Source organism: Pristiophorus japonicus, unplaced genomic scaffold (genome assembly GCF_044704955.1).
Source record: "Pristiophorus japonicus isolate sPriJap1 unplaced genomic scaffold, sPriJap1.hap1 HAP1_SCAFFOLD_308, whole genome shotgun sequence".
In the NCBI taxonomy this organism is placed as follows: Eukaryota; Metazoa; Chordata; class Chondrichthyes; family Pristiophoridae; genus Pristiophorus; species Pristiophorus japonicus.
Window position 1 is genome coordinate 157,990 of NW_027252868.1, and position 16,629 is coordinate 174,618.

At 46.1% G+C, this 16,629-nt stretch overlaps 1 protein-coding gene and 1 long non-coding RNA gene across 2 annotated transcripts in view; both read left to right on the forward strand.

Moving 5' to 3' along the window:
* The window catches only part of LOC139249352 (zinc finger protein 850-like), a 51,367-nt gene that overhangs the window by 9,180 nt on the left and 25,558 nt on the right, over nt 1-16,629 (forward strand). Inside the window, exon 3 of the mRNA XM_070872331.1 lies at nt 2,142-2,275. Coding sequence (XP_070728432.1) covers nt 2,142-2,275 — 134 coding nt within the window. The remainder of the gene's footprint in view (nt 1-2,141; nt 2,276-16,629) is intronic.
* On the forward strand, nt 7,166-13,691 carry LOC139249373 (uncharacterized). The gene is made up of 3 exons (XR_011591155.1): nt 7,166-7,314; nt 9,288-9,843; nt 12,287-13,691. It is a non-coding gene; the product is annotated as an uncharacterized lncRNA (long non-coding RNA).

Genomic DNA, 16,629 nt, shown 5'->3' on the forward strand with positions numbered 1-16,629 from the left:
GTCACCCTGGAGCCATGTCTCCGTAATCCCAATTACATCATATCCGTTAACAGCTATCTGCGCCTTATTATGAATGCTCCTCACAATGAGACACAGTTTTCAGGCTTGCTTTTTTTTTTACACTCTTTGTTCTTTTAGAATTATGTTGTAATGTGGCCCTTTTTGATTTTTGCCTTTGATTTCTCTGCCCTCCACTTTTCCTTATCTCCTTTCTACCTTTTGCTTCTGCCCCCATTTTACTCTGTCTCCCTGCATAGATTCCCATTCCCCTGCTGTATTAGTTTAAACCCTCCCCAACAGCACTCGCAAACACTCCCCCTAGGATATCAGTTCCGGTCCTGCCCAGGTGCAGACCGGTTGTATTGGTCCCACCTCCCCCAGAACCGGTTCCAATGTCCCAGGAATTTGAATCCCTCCCTCTTGCACCATTCCTCAAGAAACTTATTCATCTTAACTATCCTGCTATTTCTACTCTGACTAGCATGTGGCACTGGTAACAATCCTGAGATTACTACCTTTGAGGTCCTACTTTTTAATTTAACTCCTAGCTCCCTAAATTCAGCTTGTTGGACCTCATCCCATTTTTTACCTATATCGTTGGTACCTCATTATCCTATCCATATCCCTTTCTAGATTATTTACATCTTCCTCACAACTTGGTTTCCCACCTATCTTTGTATCATCAGCAAATTTGACTGTGTTACACTTGGTCCCTTCATCCAAGTCATTAATATAAATTGTAAATAGTTGAGGTCCCAGCACTGATCCCTGCAGCACCCCACTAGTTACAGTTTGCCAACCAGAAAGCGACCCATTTATACCAACTCTCTGTTTTCTGTTACTTAGCCAATCCTCTATCCATTCTGATATATTACCCCCAATCCCGTGAGCTCTTAGCTTGTGCAGTAACCTTTTGCGTGGCACCTTATCGAATGCTTTCTGGAAATGCAAATATACAACTTCAACTGGTATTCCTTTATGCACTCTGCTCATTACATCGCCAAGCAACTCCAGCAAATTTATCAACCATGATTTCCCTTTCATAAAACCATGCTGACTCTGCTTGACTGCAACATGATTTTCTAAATGTCCTGCTACTAATTCCTTAATGATGGATTCCAGTATTTTCCCAATGACCGATGGTAGGCTAACTGGTTTATGGTTTCCTGCTCTCTGCCTCCCTCCTGACTTGAATAGGGGTGTTACATTTGAAGTTTTCCAGTCTGCTGGGACCTCTCCAGAATTCAGGTAATTTTGGCAGATTACAACCAGTGCATCCACTATCTCTGCAGCCACTTCTTTTAAGACCTTAGGATGCATGCCATCAGGTCCGGGGGATTTGTCCATCTTTAGTCCCATTTGTTTGCTGAGTACTTTATCTCTAGTGATAGTGACTGTTTTAAGTTCCCCCATCACCCCACCCTACACCACTGCAATAGCTCCTTGATTATCAACTGTTGGGATGTTTTTAGTGTCCTCTACCGTGAAGAACAAGACAAAATATTTGTTCAAAATCTCTGCCATTTCCATGTTTCCCGTTATTAATTCTTCAGTCTCATCCTCGAAGGGATAACGTTTAATTTAGCTACTCATTTCCTTTTTCTATACCCGCAGAAGCTCTTACTGTCTGTTTTTATATTTCTTGCTAGTTTGTTCTCATGCTATCTTTTCTGTCTTTATCATTTTTTTGTCGTCCTTTGCTGGTTTCTAAAAAATTCCCAATCTTCTGGCCTTCCACTGTCTTTCACAACATTATATCAGACAGGAGAGGATTGGTGTCAGTGACTGTGGGGTTGGTTTATATCAGACAGGAGAGGATTGGTGACATGGAATCATAGCAGTTTACAACACAGAACGAGGCCATTAGACCCATCCTGTCTGTGTGGCCGAAAAAGAGCTATCCAGCCTAATCACACTTTCCAGCTCTTGGTCCGTAGCCCTGTAGGTTAACGCACTTCCAGTGCATATCCAAGCACTTTTGTAAATGCGATGAGGGTTTCTGCCCCTACTATTCTTTCAGGCAGTAAGTTCCAGGCTCCCACCTCCCTCTGGAGGTTATGCTAGAACTGTGTAAAACACTAGTTAGGACATAGCTGGAGTACTCTCACAGTTCTGCTCATTACATCACCCTATTGTGCCAGCTCAGGTTCACCCTATTGGGCAATCCCGGGCTCATCCTATTGGGCCAGCACAGAAGACCCAGCGGAGAAAATCAGCAGCTCATTGAGTTTATTCTCACTCTGCGCACAGCGGGTGCAGAACTGAACCCAACCTTGTAAGCTGGCAATGCATCGTCACAGTCACACTGGGGAGAGACTGCTCACCTGCTCTGAGTGTGGGAAGGGATTCACTCATTCATCCGACCTGCTGATACACCAGCGAGTTCACAAGTGACTGCAGGGGTTTGTTTCTACTGTTATTGCTGCTGTTAATCACATCTTAACTGAATCGTGTTCATTCTATCATTTAGGGATTGTTTCTGCTGATGTTAATAACCCCTATAACTGGGCTGGAGTTTAATATTTTGTTATTTCAAATAACAGAGTGTGTCGATATTTGATGACTCCAAAATAAGAAGAGACTAATTGACATCCTGTTACTGACTGCTCCATTTTGGGCCTTTTCTCCTTTCTAACTCTGGATTATTTTAGTTCTTATACCTTCGGTTACTCTCAGGGGCAAGTCCCAGTTTCCCATACCTTCCAGAGTTGATGAACTCGCCCTGGTATTCAGCGAAGGTGTTGATAACACGCCCAGGATCACTAAACATAAAACCCAGTCTGTTAATCACCTTCAGATACTGGACTTAGCGTGTGCCCCACAGTATCTCTCTCACCTTCGATGTGTGAATGGAGCATTACGCCTCCAAACCTGGTTTCAATTTGTATTTGAATCCACTCAGCAAACATATTTTTAAAAATACGTACATGTAAACAGATCACATCAAATAATTGGCAAAGATTTAGAGTCAACAAGATGAATAAGTAAACAAATTACGGCCCAATAAACCAGCTCTATATTCACAGGAGAAAGTCTGTTATCTAACTCCTCGAATGCCAGTTGGTGAGATGAGCGACTGAATCACTTTTCATGTACAACAGCATCCATTCCCACTGTCCCCACATTTACAGTGTTGAGTCAGGTGGCTGCACGAGTCTCACAGACTGAACGATTGGTTGAAGCTGTATCTACACACACAACATGTGTCCTGTTTCTCCCCGCTGTGATTGGTGTTTTAACAAAGGCTGATGATAAGGTGATCCTGATCAATCTGGGAATCTGTCAAATCTTGAGGCGATGTTTGGATTGAGTTTCCCAGCTGCAGATCCTCCCCTTCTAATACCCTGCAAATAAATGGTGCTTACAAACATTGTTACTTTAAATACAGGATAGAAATTCAGAACAGACAATTCTAGATTCTACAGAACATTCTGTCCCCTCCTGTCCCCCCTAAGCTGTAAATTCCTTATTCTAGACACTCTCCCTCCATCCTCACTGTCTAAATTCAACATTCCTTTCATTGTCTGAGATTTATTATCTCCAGAAAGTGCTGAATCTGGCTGGGTGCAATTCCACAGACATTAGTTAACCTCCAGTGCCTCACCGTAACTCGACTCAGTGAGTGCCAGCTCTACTATGGTAGGCATCACAGCTTCAAATCCTGTCCTCAAATGACATCCACACACTTCATAGTTGAGGTCACTGGATCGGTATGAATAGTAGGGACACTGGCTGATTTTTACTCATATTTAGCCCAGTGGTACTGAGGACAATTATAATCCCTGAACTGCTGACTTGGCTGAGATCAACTCACCCTGTTGGTCAATCCTGGGTTCATCCTATTGGGCCAGCATGGGCTCACTCTATTGGGCCAGCCCGGGCTCACCCTATTAGGCCAGCACAGAAGACCCAGCGGAGAAAATCAGCAGCTCATTGAGTTTATTCTCACTCTGCGCACAGCGGGTGCAGAACTGAACCCAACCTTGATCATGGATCGAACTTGAGAACTTCCCAGTCAGTATTGCAGTGTTCTAAAATTTGGGGGGTTGGGGGAGGGTTAGAACAGAATATTTTGAAACAAATTTGACTCCACCTTTAACCAACACCTTCATCACACTGCACAATTCTAAAATCTTTCCAAATTGTACAAGTGGATCATCAAAAACAGTGAGACATTTTAGAAAGGCTCAAGTCACTGAAATAGACAGCTTGACAATCACTGCATAGTACAGAAAGGAGCGACTGTTGATGGGAGCTCTGTTAGTGAAGTCCTCCGACACCCCAAGATAAACTGGACTGTCTCTTTAACTATAATGAGGCAGAGAAAGGGGAGTCCCTGCCCCTTTAAATATCTGCCCCATTCCCCCAGGCAGTGGGAGGAGGAACAGCGCGCAGTCTCTTTATATCCTGACCCAGCAAGCACTGGATGGGCTAAAGAACATAGAATGTGGATCGCATCAGGTTACGCAGAACTGAAACGAGCACACAAAGTCTATATATATATATCACAGCATATATATATATGTATAGCATATATATTTTTTTTCTTATATATAGTGTTTGTGTATACAAAGCACATCATTTTTAATGTTTGCTAGTCAATTCCAGAGATAAATTATCTTCACCAATTATTTTCCAGCAGTTTATTTCCATTTTATTTACAATGTAATTGCAGAGTGTTTAATACCTTTACCATTTATTGATAACCCATTGTCTTGTGTGGTCTTGTTTAGAAAGTGATGTCACACTGACCATTCTGTTACCAAGGTGACCATGTCTGTCTGCAGTATTCAGTGGGAAAGGGGATTAAATCACACCGAGGATAATGAGCAGCCCCCCACCAGTCTCTGAGCTTTTTTGTCCAGTGATCACCTCACCATCACACAGAAGCTCCTGATATTTACCTCCAGTGTGGATCATTGGTGTAAGTGATGGTCAAAATGAAATTGGATGTGTGAAATAGGAGTTAGGGTGAAGGAGGGGTTGGGGTGAGGGAGTTAGAGAGTAGGGATGAAGGAGGGGTTGGGGTGAGGGGGGGGGTTGGAGAGTAGGTGTGAGGGGGGTTGCAGAGTAGGAGTGAGGGGGTTTGGGGTGAAGGAGTGAAGGAGGGGTTGGGGTGAGGGAGTGAAGGAGGGGTTGGGGTGAGGGGGGTTTGGGTGAGGGGGGTGAAGGAGGGGTTGGGGTGAGGGGGGTTGGGGTGAGGAAGTGAAGGAGGGGTTGGGGTGAAGGGGTGAAGGAGGGGTTGGGGTTAGTGGGGTTGGGGTGAGGGGGGTTGGGGTAAGGGGGTGAAGGAGGGGTTGGGGTGAGGGGGTGAAGGAGGGGTTGGGGTGAGGGGTTTGGGGTGAGGGGGTGGAGGAGGGGTTGGGGTTAGGAGTTGGGGAGTAGGGGTGGCTGATGTGCAACCACACGTTAAAAAATCCATGCACAGGCATCTTCCACCCTTCAGGATGTAGTTCGGGATCCGTAATATGAGGTCCTTCATTGAAACACCCGTGAACTCATCCCTTTTCGGCATGGAAGCAAGTCATCCTCATTTCGAGGGACTGTCTATGATGATGATGATGGTGCAAAGTTACCGAGAGGGTCCTTTAATATGGAAATAACTTCAAGGTGTAAACGACTTTGATCTTTGCTGGAACAAAAAGAAGAACTCCAGTTATGTTCAACTTCTTATCTGCAGTAATGGATCTTGAATACCACAGCATGGTGACAAAATTGAATGTAAGACTTTTTGAAAAAAATGCCTGGAATGAATAATTTGGAATCATGTGTTATCTTCCACGACAGATTGCTCGAGAGGGAAGATTAAGAACTTGCAGCAAACACATTGCAGATACCTTTTGTATTGTTCAATCACAAAGGCTGGACATAGGTTTGTGTGAAAATAAAATTGACTATCTAAATAGATAGGAGTTGCTGCTCAAGCATTTGGGAAGGGAAATGTAATCCATATAACCTAAGTTTGAGCTGTGGAGGGAAGACCTCTCACAGAGCGGTGCTATTTTTCCTTTTGTTTTTTTTTGCAGAAGCAAGTGGAAGCGAGGTCGCAGGATGAAATATCGCAGCCAGCAAGGTCCAGGTGAACGAGGGAAGGCGAGTGTGCCTAGAATGCTGGGGAATCATCGTTGACCTACATTCTTCCTGGTTAAGCAACGCCTCGATTTCAAAATGTTCATGCTTGTTTTCAGATCTCTCCATGGCCTCGCCCCTCCCTATCTCTGTAATCTCCCCCAGCCCCACAACCGCTGAGAAATCTGCTCTCCTCTAATTCTGCCTTTTTGAGCATCCCTGATGGTAATCGCTCAACCTTCTGTTGCCTTGACCCCAATCTCTAAAACCTCTCCGCCTCTCATTCCTCCTTTAATCTGCTCCTGAAAACCTATGTCTTTGACCAAGCTTTTGGTCACATGTCCTGATGTCTGCTTATGTGGCTTGGTGTCAAGTTTTTGTCTTATAATACTCTGTGAAAATCCTTGGGACATTTTACACATTAAAGGCATTATATCAATACAAGTTTTTGTTTTTGCTGATTCCCTTGATTTAACCTTTCATGGTATTATATAGAACACAGCACAGAAACAGGCCATTCGGCCCAACTGGTCCATGTCAGGGTTTAAACTCCACACGACCCTCCTCCCACCCGATCAACATATCCTCCTATTCCTCTACAGTGAGGAGTTCCACAGTCACTGGTTGCCTTCTGGTGTCCGTCCAAAGGGCCAATGTGTGAGGGTATGCAGTGATTGTTGGCAGCCTATTCAACCTTGGGGGCATCACAGTCCAAAACAACGCCCCCTTTGCAGACTTGGCCTTTGCTGCTGGGGTGAGTGGACAGTGATAAGTAGCAGGAGCCCCGGGCACTGAGGTTAACTGCAGTCTCCCCAACTGCAGCCCAGGCTGGGATCCGCTGACAACCCCACAGTGAGCAGCTGGAATGTGCAACCTCTCCTGGTCTGCACTGGGGAGCAAGGGAGGTCAAGGGTCAGCACAGAATCAAATCAACCTTGACCCCCAGCCTCCCTCACTCAGGAGAACCAAGTTGCATTGTATCATGACGTCTGTACTCATCATGACGTCAACACGTTCCAGCGCGCGTCAACCTCGGCCGCCCGCCCACTGTTCCCGCGATCTCTCTCCCCATTGGTCGGGAGCTCCTGTCAATCAGGCCGTGGGCCCGGGTCACGTGCCGCTGGAGTGCGCGCGCCGCCCAACAGCCGGAGGCGGAGAGAAGGTTCCGGAGCGGGGAGGAGGAGGAAGCGGCGGCGGCGCAGGGGAGCCCCCGGAACCGGCGGGGAGGCTTTCTAAACACCCGGGGTAGGCCTCAGGTCCCGAACAACAACCTGCGGCTCCGGCGTTTGCCCCGAGCTCGAGTGGGTCAGACCCTTCGGGGAGGCGGGAGGAGATTGTGGGGGCGGCGGAGGGTGTGGACCCGCGGGTGGGCCGGGGAGCTTCACCCACACCCGCTGTAGGCCTCAGGCCCCAATCACAGCCCACAGGCTGAGGCCGGGTTTGCCCCCCCCGCGGTGACAGGCCCAGGGGCTGGCTCACTCTGGCTGCCTGCCTCTCCTCCACGGTCAGGGAAGGAGGGAGAGAGAAAACGGGCAACTCGGGGCCAGTTAGTCTGACATCAGTCCTTGGGGGAAATGCTGCAATCCATTACTACACAAGTGTAACAGGGCACTGAGAAAATCAGGCTCTCAGTCTGCTCTCAACATGGTCTTGTGGGAGGGAAATCGTCTTTAATACATTTATTAAGCTTTTTGAGGATGTCAGCAGCAGGGTGGATGAAGGGGAACCAGTGGCTGTAATGTTGCAGGATTTCCAAAACACATTTGATGTGCCACATAAAATGCTAATTGAGAGCTCACGGAGTTGGGGGTAATATATTAGCACGGATAGAGGATTGGTTAACGGACAGAGAGTCGGGATACACGGGACATGTTCCGGTTGGCGGGCTGTAACTAGTGGGGTACTGCAAGGATCGGTCAGCTTTGGTCTTAGCTTTGCTTTGGCCTCAGCTATTTACAATCTGTATTAAAGACTTGGATGAAGGGATCAAGTACAATGTATCCAAGTTTGCTGACGATACAAAGCCAGGTGGGAAAGTACGCTGTGAGGAGGACACAAAGAGCCTGCAAAGGGATCATGGACAGGTCAAGTGAGTGGGCAATAAGGTGGCAGATGGAGGAGTATAATGTGGGGAAATGTGAGGTTATTTACTTTGGTAGGAAGAATAGAAAAACAGAATATTTTTTAAATGGTGAAAAACTAATAAATGTTAGTGTTCAGAGAGATTTAGGTGTCCTCGTACAGGAAACATAGAGCGCTGGCATGCAGGTACAGCAAGCAATCAGGAAGGCATGTGGGCCTTTATTGCCAGGGGTACAAGAGTAAGGAAGTCTTGCTACAATTGTACAAGGCCTTGGTGAGACCACACCTGCAGTACTGTGCACAGTTTTGGTCTCCTTATCTGAGGAAGGATATACTTGCCTTAGAGAGAGTGCAATGCAGGTTCACCAGATTGATTCCCGGGATAGGGGATTGTCCTATGAGGAGAGATTGAGCAGTATGGTCCTATACGCTCCGGAGTTTAGAAGAATAAGAGGGGATCTCATTGAAACATGTAAAATTCTGAGGGGGACTGACAGGGTAGATGCTGAGAGGTTGTTTCCCCCGACTGGAGAGTCCAGAAATAGGGCCCACAGTCTCAGAATAAGGGGGTCGGCCATATAAGACTGAGATGAGGAGGAATTTCTTCACTCAGAGGTTTGTAAATCTTTGGAATTCTCCACCCCAAAGGGCTGTGGGTGTTGAGTATATTCAAGACTGAGATCGATAGATTGTTGGACTCTGGGGGAATCAAGGGATATGGAGATCAGGCAGGAAAGTGGAGCTGAGGTTGAAGTTCAGCCATGATCTTATTGAATGGCGGAGCAGGACCGAGGGGCCATATGGCCGATTCCTGCGCCTAATTCTTGTGGTCGTTTGTCTTGTCGGTGCCCAGATGGCCCTGGAGAGGGAATATGCGGTGTGCACTGGTTCCTTAATGCCTTGGTGACCGGTGGCACCTCAGGGTACGGAGTGTCTCATACACACTGGGAACAACATTCTGGTTTAGTTGGGAAGGTTCCCTTTGCTTTTGTTGCTTATTTTGCCGCCTTTTAATTCGATTGGATCACATATTTGTGGGAACAAGAGAGGAAAGAATATTCCATTGAAGCTGGAATTGTCTGTTTTGATTTTCTGCCCTGGACTTACAGTGATGACTTTTGTGAACTCTTTTACAGGGTATTAGAAGGGGAGGATTTACAGACGGGAAACTCAAACCAAACATCACATCAAGATCTGACGGAGTCAATCGATTCATCAGGACCTGAATATCATCGGCCTTTGAAAGTGGAAGGAGAAATGTTTGCCTGTTCTGCCTGTGGGAAAAGATTTCAAACATCAGTGTGACTGGAAAAGCACCGAGACATACACACCCGAGTGAGATTGTTCCAGTGCACTGACGGTGGAAAGAGCTTTAACCAGTTACACAGCCTGAAAAAACATTGCATCATTCACATTGGGGAGAAACTGTACACATGTTCTGTGGGGACCAGGCTTCAACTGATCGTCCAACCTGGAGAGACACACGGACACCCCGCACCATGGAGAAACCGTGGAAATGTGGGGACTGTGGGAAGGGATTCAATTACCCATCCCTGTTGGAAACTCATCAGTACAGTCACACCGGGGAGAGGTCGTTCTGCTCAGAGTGTGGGAAGGGATTCACTCGCTCATCCACCCTGTCGGCACACCAGCGTCACTGACACCACGTGGACTGGGAAAGTATGTTAAAGGGTAAGACTGTAGAAATGCAGTGGCAAACATTTAAGGAGATATTTCATAACTCTCAGCAAAGATTTATTCGTGAGAAATAAAGATGCTTAGAGAAGGCTGAACTATCCCTGGCTAACTAAGGAAGTAAAGGATGGTATCAAATTGAAAAAAAGGCAAACAATGTTGTGAAGGACAGTGGAAGGCCAGAGGATTGGGAAATTGTTAGAAACAGCAAAGGACGACTAAAAAAAATGATGACCGAGAAGATAGCAGTTGAGAGCAAACTAGCAAGAAATATCAGCTTCGACAGGTATATAAAAAGGAACTGAGTAGCTAAAGTAAACTTTGGTCCCTTAGAGGATGAGACTGGAGAATTAATATTGGGAAACACGGAAATGGCAGAGATTTTGAACAAATATTTTGTGTTGGTCTTCACGTTAGAGGACACTAAAAACATCCCAATGGTTGATAATCAAGGAGCTACTGTGGTGGTGAGAGTGGTGGGAGGGGGGACTTAAAACAGTCACTATCACTAGCGATAAAGTACTAAGCAAACTAATGGGACTAAAGGTGGACAAGTCCCCTGGACCTGATGGCTTGCATCCTTGGGTCTTAAAAGAAGTGGCTGCAGAGATAGTGGATGTATTGGTTGTAATCTACCAAAATTGCCTGAATTCTGGAGAGGTCCCAGCGGACTGGAAAACTGCAAATGTTACATTCCTATTCAAGAGACGGAGACAGAAAGCAGGAAACTATAGACCAGTTAGCCTACCATGTCATTGGGAAAATACTGGAGCCCATCATTAAGGATGTAGTAGCAGGACATTTAGAAAATCATATTGCAGTCAAGCAGAGTCAGCATGGTTTTATGAAAGGGAAATCTTATTTGACAATTTGCTGGAGTTGTTTGAGGATGTAATGAGCAGAGTGGATAAAGGAGAACCCGTTGATGTCATATATTTGGATTTCCAGAAGTAATTCGATAAGGTGCCACACAAAAGGTTACTGCACAGGCTAAGAGCTCACGGGGTTGGGGGCAATATATTGGCATGGATAGAGGATTGGTTAACGAACAGAAAACAGAGTCAGGATAATTGGGTCATTTTCAGGTTGGCAAACTGTAACTAGTGGTGTGCTGCAGGGATCAGTGCTGGGACTTCAACTATTTATAATTTATATTAATGACTCGGATGAAGGGACTAGGTGTAATGCAGCCAAATTTGCTGCTGATACAAAGATAGGTGGAAAGCAAGTTGTAAGGAGGACGCGAAGAATCTATAAAGGGATTTGGATAGGCTCAGTGAGTGGGCAAAAATCTGGCAGATGGACTATAATGTCGTAAAATGTCAGGTTATCCCCTTTGGTAGTAAAAATTTTAAAAATTATTATTTAAATGAGGACGATTACAAAATGCTGTACTACAAAGAGATCTGGGCATTCTTATACATGAAACGCAAAAAGTTAGCATGGAAGTACAGCAAACAATCAGGAAGGCAAATGGAATGCTGGCCTTTATTGCAAGGGGGATGGAGTATAAAAGTAGGGAAGCCCTGCTACACCTGTACAGGGCATTGGTAAGACCACAGCTGGGGATTGCTACACCAGACGGGAGGGGCAACATTTGGGGACACTGATTCCCCACCAATTCCCATTCCCCTTCTTGTGGATAATGGAGGGGCCACTGTGTGTAATGTGCAAGTCAGTAAGAATTGTCAGCCAGCTCTTTCTAATTGGAGATGTTCTTCAGTGGAAACTTTCATACTATTGTAGATTTTGTACCAAAGAGCAACTTCGGATTAAAGTAAAAGTTCATAATCTTATTGCAAACTAAATTTCTGTTGAGAGTCGCTGAATTAAGGGGAAAGATAACATACAGTGTTTCTTAAATGGGCACTGCAGCCCCAAGAACACAATCAGCAATATAAAGTCCAGCCCAGTTATAGGGTTATTAACATCAGCAGAAACAAACCCCAACTGTCAGAATGAATGTGGTTCAGTCGGGATGTGATTAACAGCAGCAATAACAACAGATTCCAACCCCTGCAGTCACTTGTGAACTCGCTAGTGTGTCAGCAGGTCGGATGACGGAGGGAATCCCTTCCCACACTCCGAGCAGGTGAACGGTCTCTCCCCAGTGTGAACTCGCTGGTGTGTCAGCAGGTTGGATGACCCAGTGAATCCCTTCCCACAATCTGAGCAGGTGAACTGCGTCAATGAATTTCCAGCTCAGACGGCAATCTGAATACCTTCCCACAGTCCCCACATTTCCACGGTTTCTCCATGGTACGGATATCCTTGTGACTCTCCATGGTTGGACGATCAGTTGTGAATGGTGCGATGTTTTTTCAGGCTGTGTAACTGGATAAAGCTCTTTCCACAGGCAGTGCACTGGAACACTCTCACTCGGGTGTTTGTGTCTCGGTGCCTTTCCAGTCACACTGATGTTTGATATCTTTTCCCACAGGCAGAACAGACAAACATTTCTCCTTCCACTTTCAAAGGCCGATGATATTCAGGTCCTGATGAATCGATTGACTCCGTCAGATCTTGACGTGATGTTTGGTTTGTGTTTCCTGTCTGAAAATCTCCCCTTCTAATATTCTGTAAAAGGAGATAACAAAACTCATCACTGTCAGTACAAGACAGAAATTCAGGATAGACACATCTAGTTTCCATGGAACATTCTTTCCACTCTTGCTCTTCCAAAGCTGTAAATCCCTGTCCCACACATTGTCCCTCCTGCTGTGCTGAAATCCAAATCAACACACATTTCTAGACTGTTTCTCCTCCACTCCCAGTTTTCACCACCAATTCTGTCTGTGTTCAGGTCTACACTCACTGGTTCCCCTCCCCCTCCTTCCCTGAAGGAACAGTGTAGATGGAGCTTTACTCTGTATCTTACCCTTGCTGTACCTGTCCTGGGAATGTATGATGGTACAGTGTAGAGGGAGCTTTACTGTGTATCTGGCTCTTGCTGTATCAACATGGGAATGTTTGATGGGACAGTGTAGAGAGAGCTTTCCTCGATATCTAACCCTTGCTGTACCTGCCCTGGGGATGCTTGCTAGGGCAATGTAGAGGGATCTTTGCTTTGTATTTAACACGAGCTGTCCCATCCCTGGGAGTTTTTGGATGGTACAGTGTAGAGGGAGCTTTACTCTGTATCTAACCCGTGCTGTACCAGCCGTGAGCGTGTTTGACGGACCAGGGTAGAGAGAGCTTTACTCTGTATCTAAATGATGCTATACTTGCCCTGTGAGTTTTTGATGGTAATTGCAGAGCAAGCTTTGCTCTATCTAAACTGTGCTGTACCTGCCCTGGGAGTGATTGATGGGAAGGTATAGAGGGAGATTTTTTCTATCTAACCCATGCTGTACCTGCCCTGGGAGTGATTGATGGGAAGGTATGGAGGGAGATTTTCTCTATCTAAACTGTGCTGCACCTGCCCTGGGAGTGATTGATGGGAAGGTATAGAGGGAGATTTTCTCTATCTAACCCATGCTGTACCTGCCCTGGGAGTGATTGATGGGAAGGTATAGAGGGAGATTTTCTCTATCTAACCCATGCTGTACCTGCCCTGGGAGTGATTGATGGGAAGGTATAGAGGGAGATTTTCTCTATCTAACCCGTGCTGTACCTGCCCTGGAAGTGTCTCATTAGTGAGTGTAGAACATAAGCACAAACGAATATCAGAAATAGGAGCAGCAGCAGGTCATACTGCCCCTCGAGCCTGCTCCGCCACCCAACACGATCATGGCTGATCCGATCATGGACTCAGCTCCAATTCCCTGCGCTCCCTATAACCCTTTATTCCCTTATCAGTTAATAAACTGTCTATCTCTGTCTTAAATTTATTCAATGTCCCGTCTTCCACAGCTCTCTGAGGCAGCGAATTCCACAGATTTACAACCCTCCGAGAAGAAATTCCTCCTCATCTCAGTTTTAAATGGGCGGCCCCTTATTCTAAGATTATGTCCCCTAGTTCTAGTCTCCCCTATCGGTGGAAACATTCTCTCTGCATCCACCTTGTCAAGCCCTGTCATAATCTTATACGTTTCGATAAGATCACCTCTCATTCTTCTGAATTCCAATGAGAAGAGGCCCAACCTTCTCAACCTTTCCTCATAAGTCAACCCCCTCATCTCTGGAATCAACCGAGTGAACCTTCTCTGAACTGCCTCCAAAGCAAGTATATCCTTTCGTAAATATGGAAACCAAAACTGTACGCAGTATTCCAGGTGTGTCCTCACCAATGCCCTGTATAACTGTAGCAAGACTTCCCTGTTTTTATTCTCCATCCCCTTTGCAAGAAAGGCCAAGATTCCATTGGCCTTCCTGATCACTTGCTGTACCTGCATACCAACCTTTTGTGTTTCATGCACAAGTACCCCCAGGTACCACTGTACTGCAGCACTGTGCAATTTTTCTCCATTTAAATAATAACTTGCTCTTTGATTTTTTTTCTGCCAAAGTGCATAACCTCACACTTTCCAACATTATACTCCATCTGCCACATTTTTTCCCACTCACTTAGCCTGTCTATGTCCTTTTGCAGGTTTTTTGTGTCCTCCTCGCACATTGCTTTTCCTCCCATCTTTGTATCGTCAGCTACGTTACTTGGCTACGTTACGCTCGGTCCCTTCTTCCAAGTCATTAATATAGATTGTAAATAGTTGAGGTCCCAGCACTGATCCCTGCAGCACCCCACTAGTTACTGATTGCCAACCCGAGAATGAACCATTTATCCCGACTCTCTGTTTTCTGTTAGTTAGCCAATTCTCTATCCATGCTAATCATCATCATAGGTAGCCCCTCGGAATCGAGGACGAATGGCTTCCACTCTTAGAATGAGTCCTTAGGTGGCTGAACAGTCCAATACAAGAGCCACAGTCCCTGCCACAGGTGGACAGACAGTCGTTGAGGATAAGGGAGGGTGGGACACGTTTGCTGCACATTCTTTCCGCGGCCTGCGCTTGATTTCTGCATCCTCTCGGCAATGAGACTCAAGGCGTTCAGCCCTCCTGGATACACTTCCTCAACTTAGGGTGGTCTTTGGCCAGGGACTCCCAGGTGTCGGTGGGGATGTTGGACTTTATCAGGGAGGCTTTGAGGGTGTCCTTGTAACGTTTCCTCTGTCCACCTTTGGCTTGTTTGCCATGAAGGAATTCCGAGTAGAGCGCTTGCTTTGGGAGTGTCATGTCTGGCATGCAGACAGTGTGGCCTGCCCAGTGGAGCTGATCAAGTGTGATCAGTGCTTCAATGCTGGGGATGTTGGCCTGGTCGAGGAAACTAATGTTGGTGCGCCTGTCCTCCCAGGGGATTTGTAGGATCTTGCAGAGGCATCGTTGGTGGTATTTCTCCAGTGATTTGAGGTGTCTACTGTAGATGGTCCATGCCTCTGAGCCATACAGCAGACAAATACCCCAGCTATTTACAATATACATTAATGATTTGGATGAAGGAATTGAGTGTAATATCTCCAAATTTGCAGATGACACTAAACTGGGTGGCGGTGTGAGCTGTGAGGAGGACGCTAAGAGGCTTTGAGGATGACTTGGACAGGTTAGGTGAATGGCCAAATGCATGGCAGATGCAGTATAATGTGGATAAATGTGAGGTTATCCACTTTGGGGGAAAAAACATGAAGGCAGAATATTATCTGAATGGTGGTAGATTAGGAAAAGGGGAGGTGCAACGAGACCTGGGTGTCATGGTACATCAGTCATTGAAAGTTGGCATACAGGCACAGCAGGCGGTGAAGAAGGCAAATGGTATGTTGGTCTTCATAGCTCGGGATTTTGAGAATATAAGCAGAGTGGTCTTACTGCAGTTGTACAGGGCCTTGGTGAGGCCTCACCTGGAATATTGTTTTCAGTTTTTGTCTGCTAATCTGAGGAAGAATGTTCTTGCTATTGAGGGAGTACAACGAAGGTTCACCAGACTGATTCCCAGGATGGCTGGACTGACACATGAGAAGAGACTGGATCGACTGGGCCTTTATTCACTGGAGTTTAGAAGGATGAGAGGGGATCTCATAGAAACATATAAAATTCTGACGGGACTGGACAGGTTAGATGCAGGAAGAATGTTCCCAATGTTGGGGAAGTCCAGAACCAGGGGACATAGTCTGAGGATAAGGGGTAAGCTATTTAGGACTGAGATGAGGAGAAACTGCTTCAGAGTTGTTAACCTGTGGAATTCCCTACCGCAGAGAGTTGTTGATGCCAGTTCATTGGATATATTCAAGAGGGAGTTAGATATGGCCCTTATGGCTAAAGGGATCAAGGGGTATGGAGAGAAAGCAGGAAAGGGGTTCTGAGGTGAATGATCAGCCATGATCTTATTGAATGGTGGTGCAGGCTTGAAGGACCGAATGGCCTACTCCTGCATCTATTTTCTACATTTGTATGTTTCTATGTATCTATCCCATGCTGTACCTGCCCTGGAAGTGTAAGGGGTTTTCAGGGAATGTTGTTGTGCCTTGGGTGTCTCTCTCTGGGCTTCTGCCCTCACAGCTTATGCCTGGCCTGTGAGGTACCCTGAGTGCTGCAAGAGCACCCCTGGAGAGACTGTGTCCACAGCTTATGAAGGGGGTTTTGAGACTCGTGCGCTCCCACAGCTTATGCCTAGATTGTGAGGCACCTGTGAGTGTCAAACACTCCTAACCCCTTCCCTAGCCTGTGACACACAGTTGAGCGTTTGAGGCGCTCCTAGCTTCCCTTACACTGTTCTGACGTAAGACTCATGATCAGGAGATGTAATACAATAGAACTGAGACAAGGTGATTCCTAGAGGAACTTAGGCTTC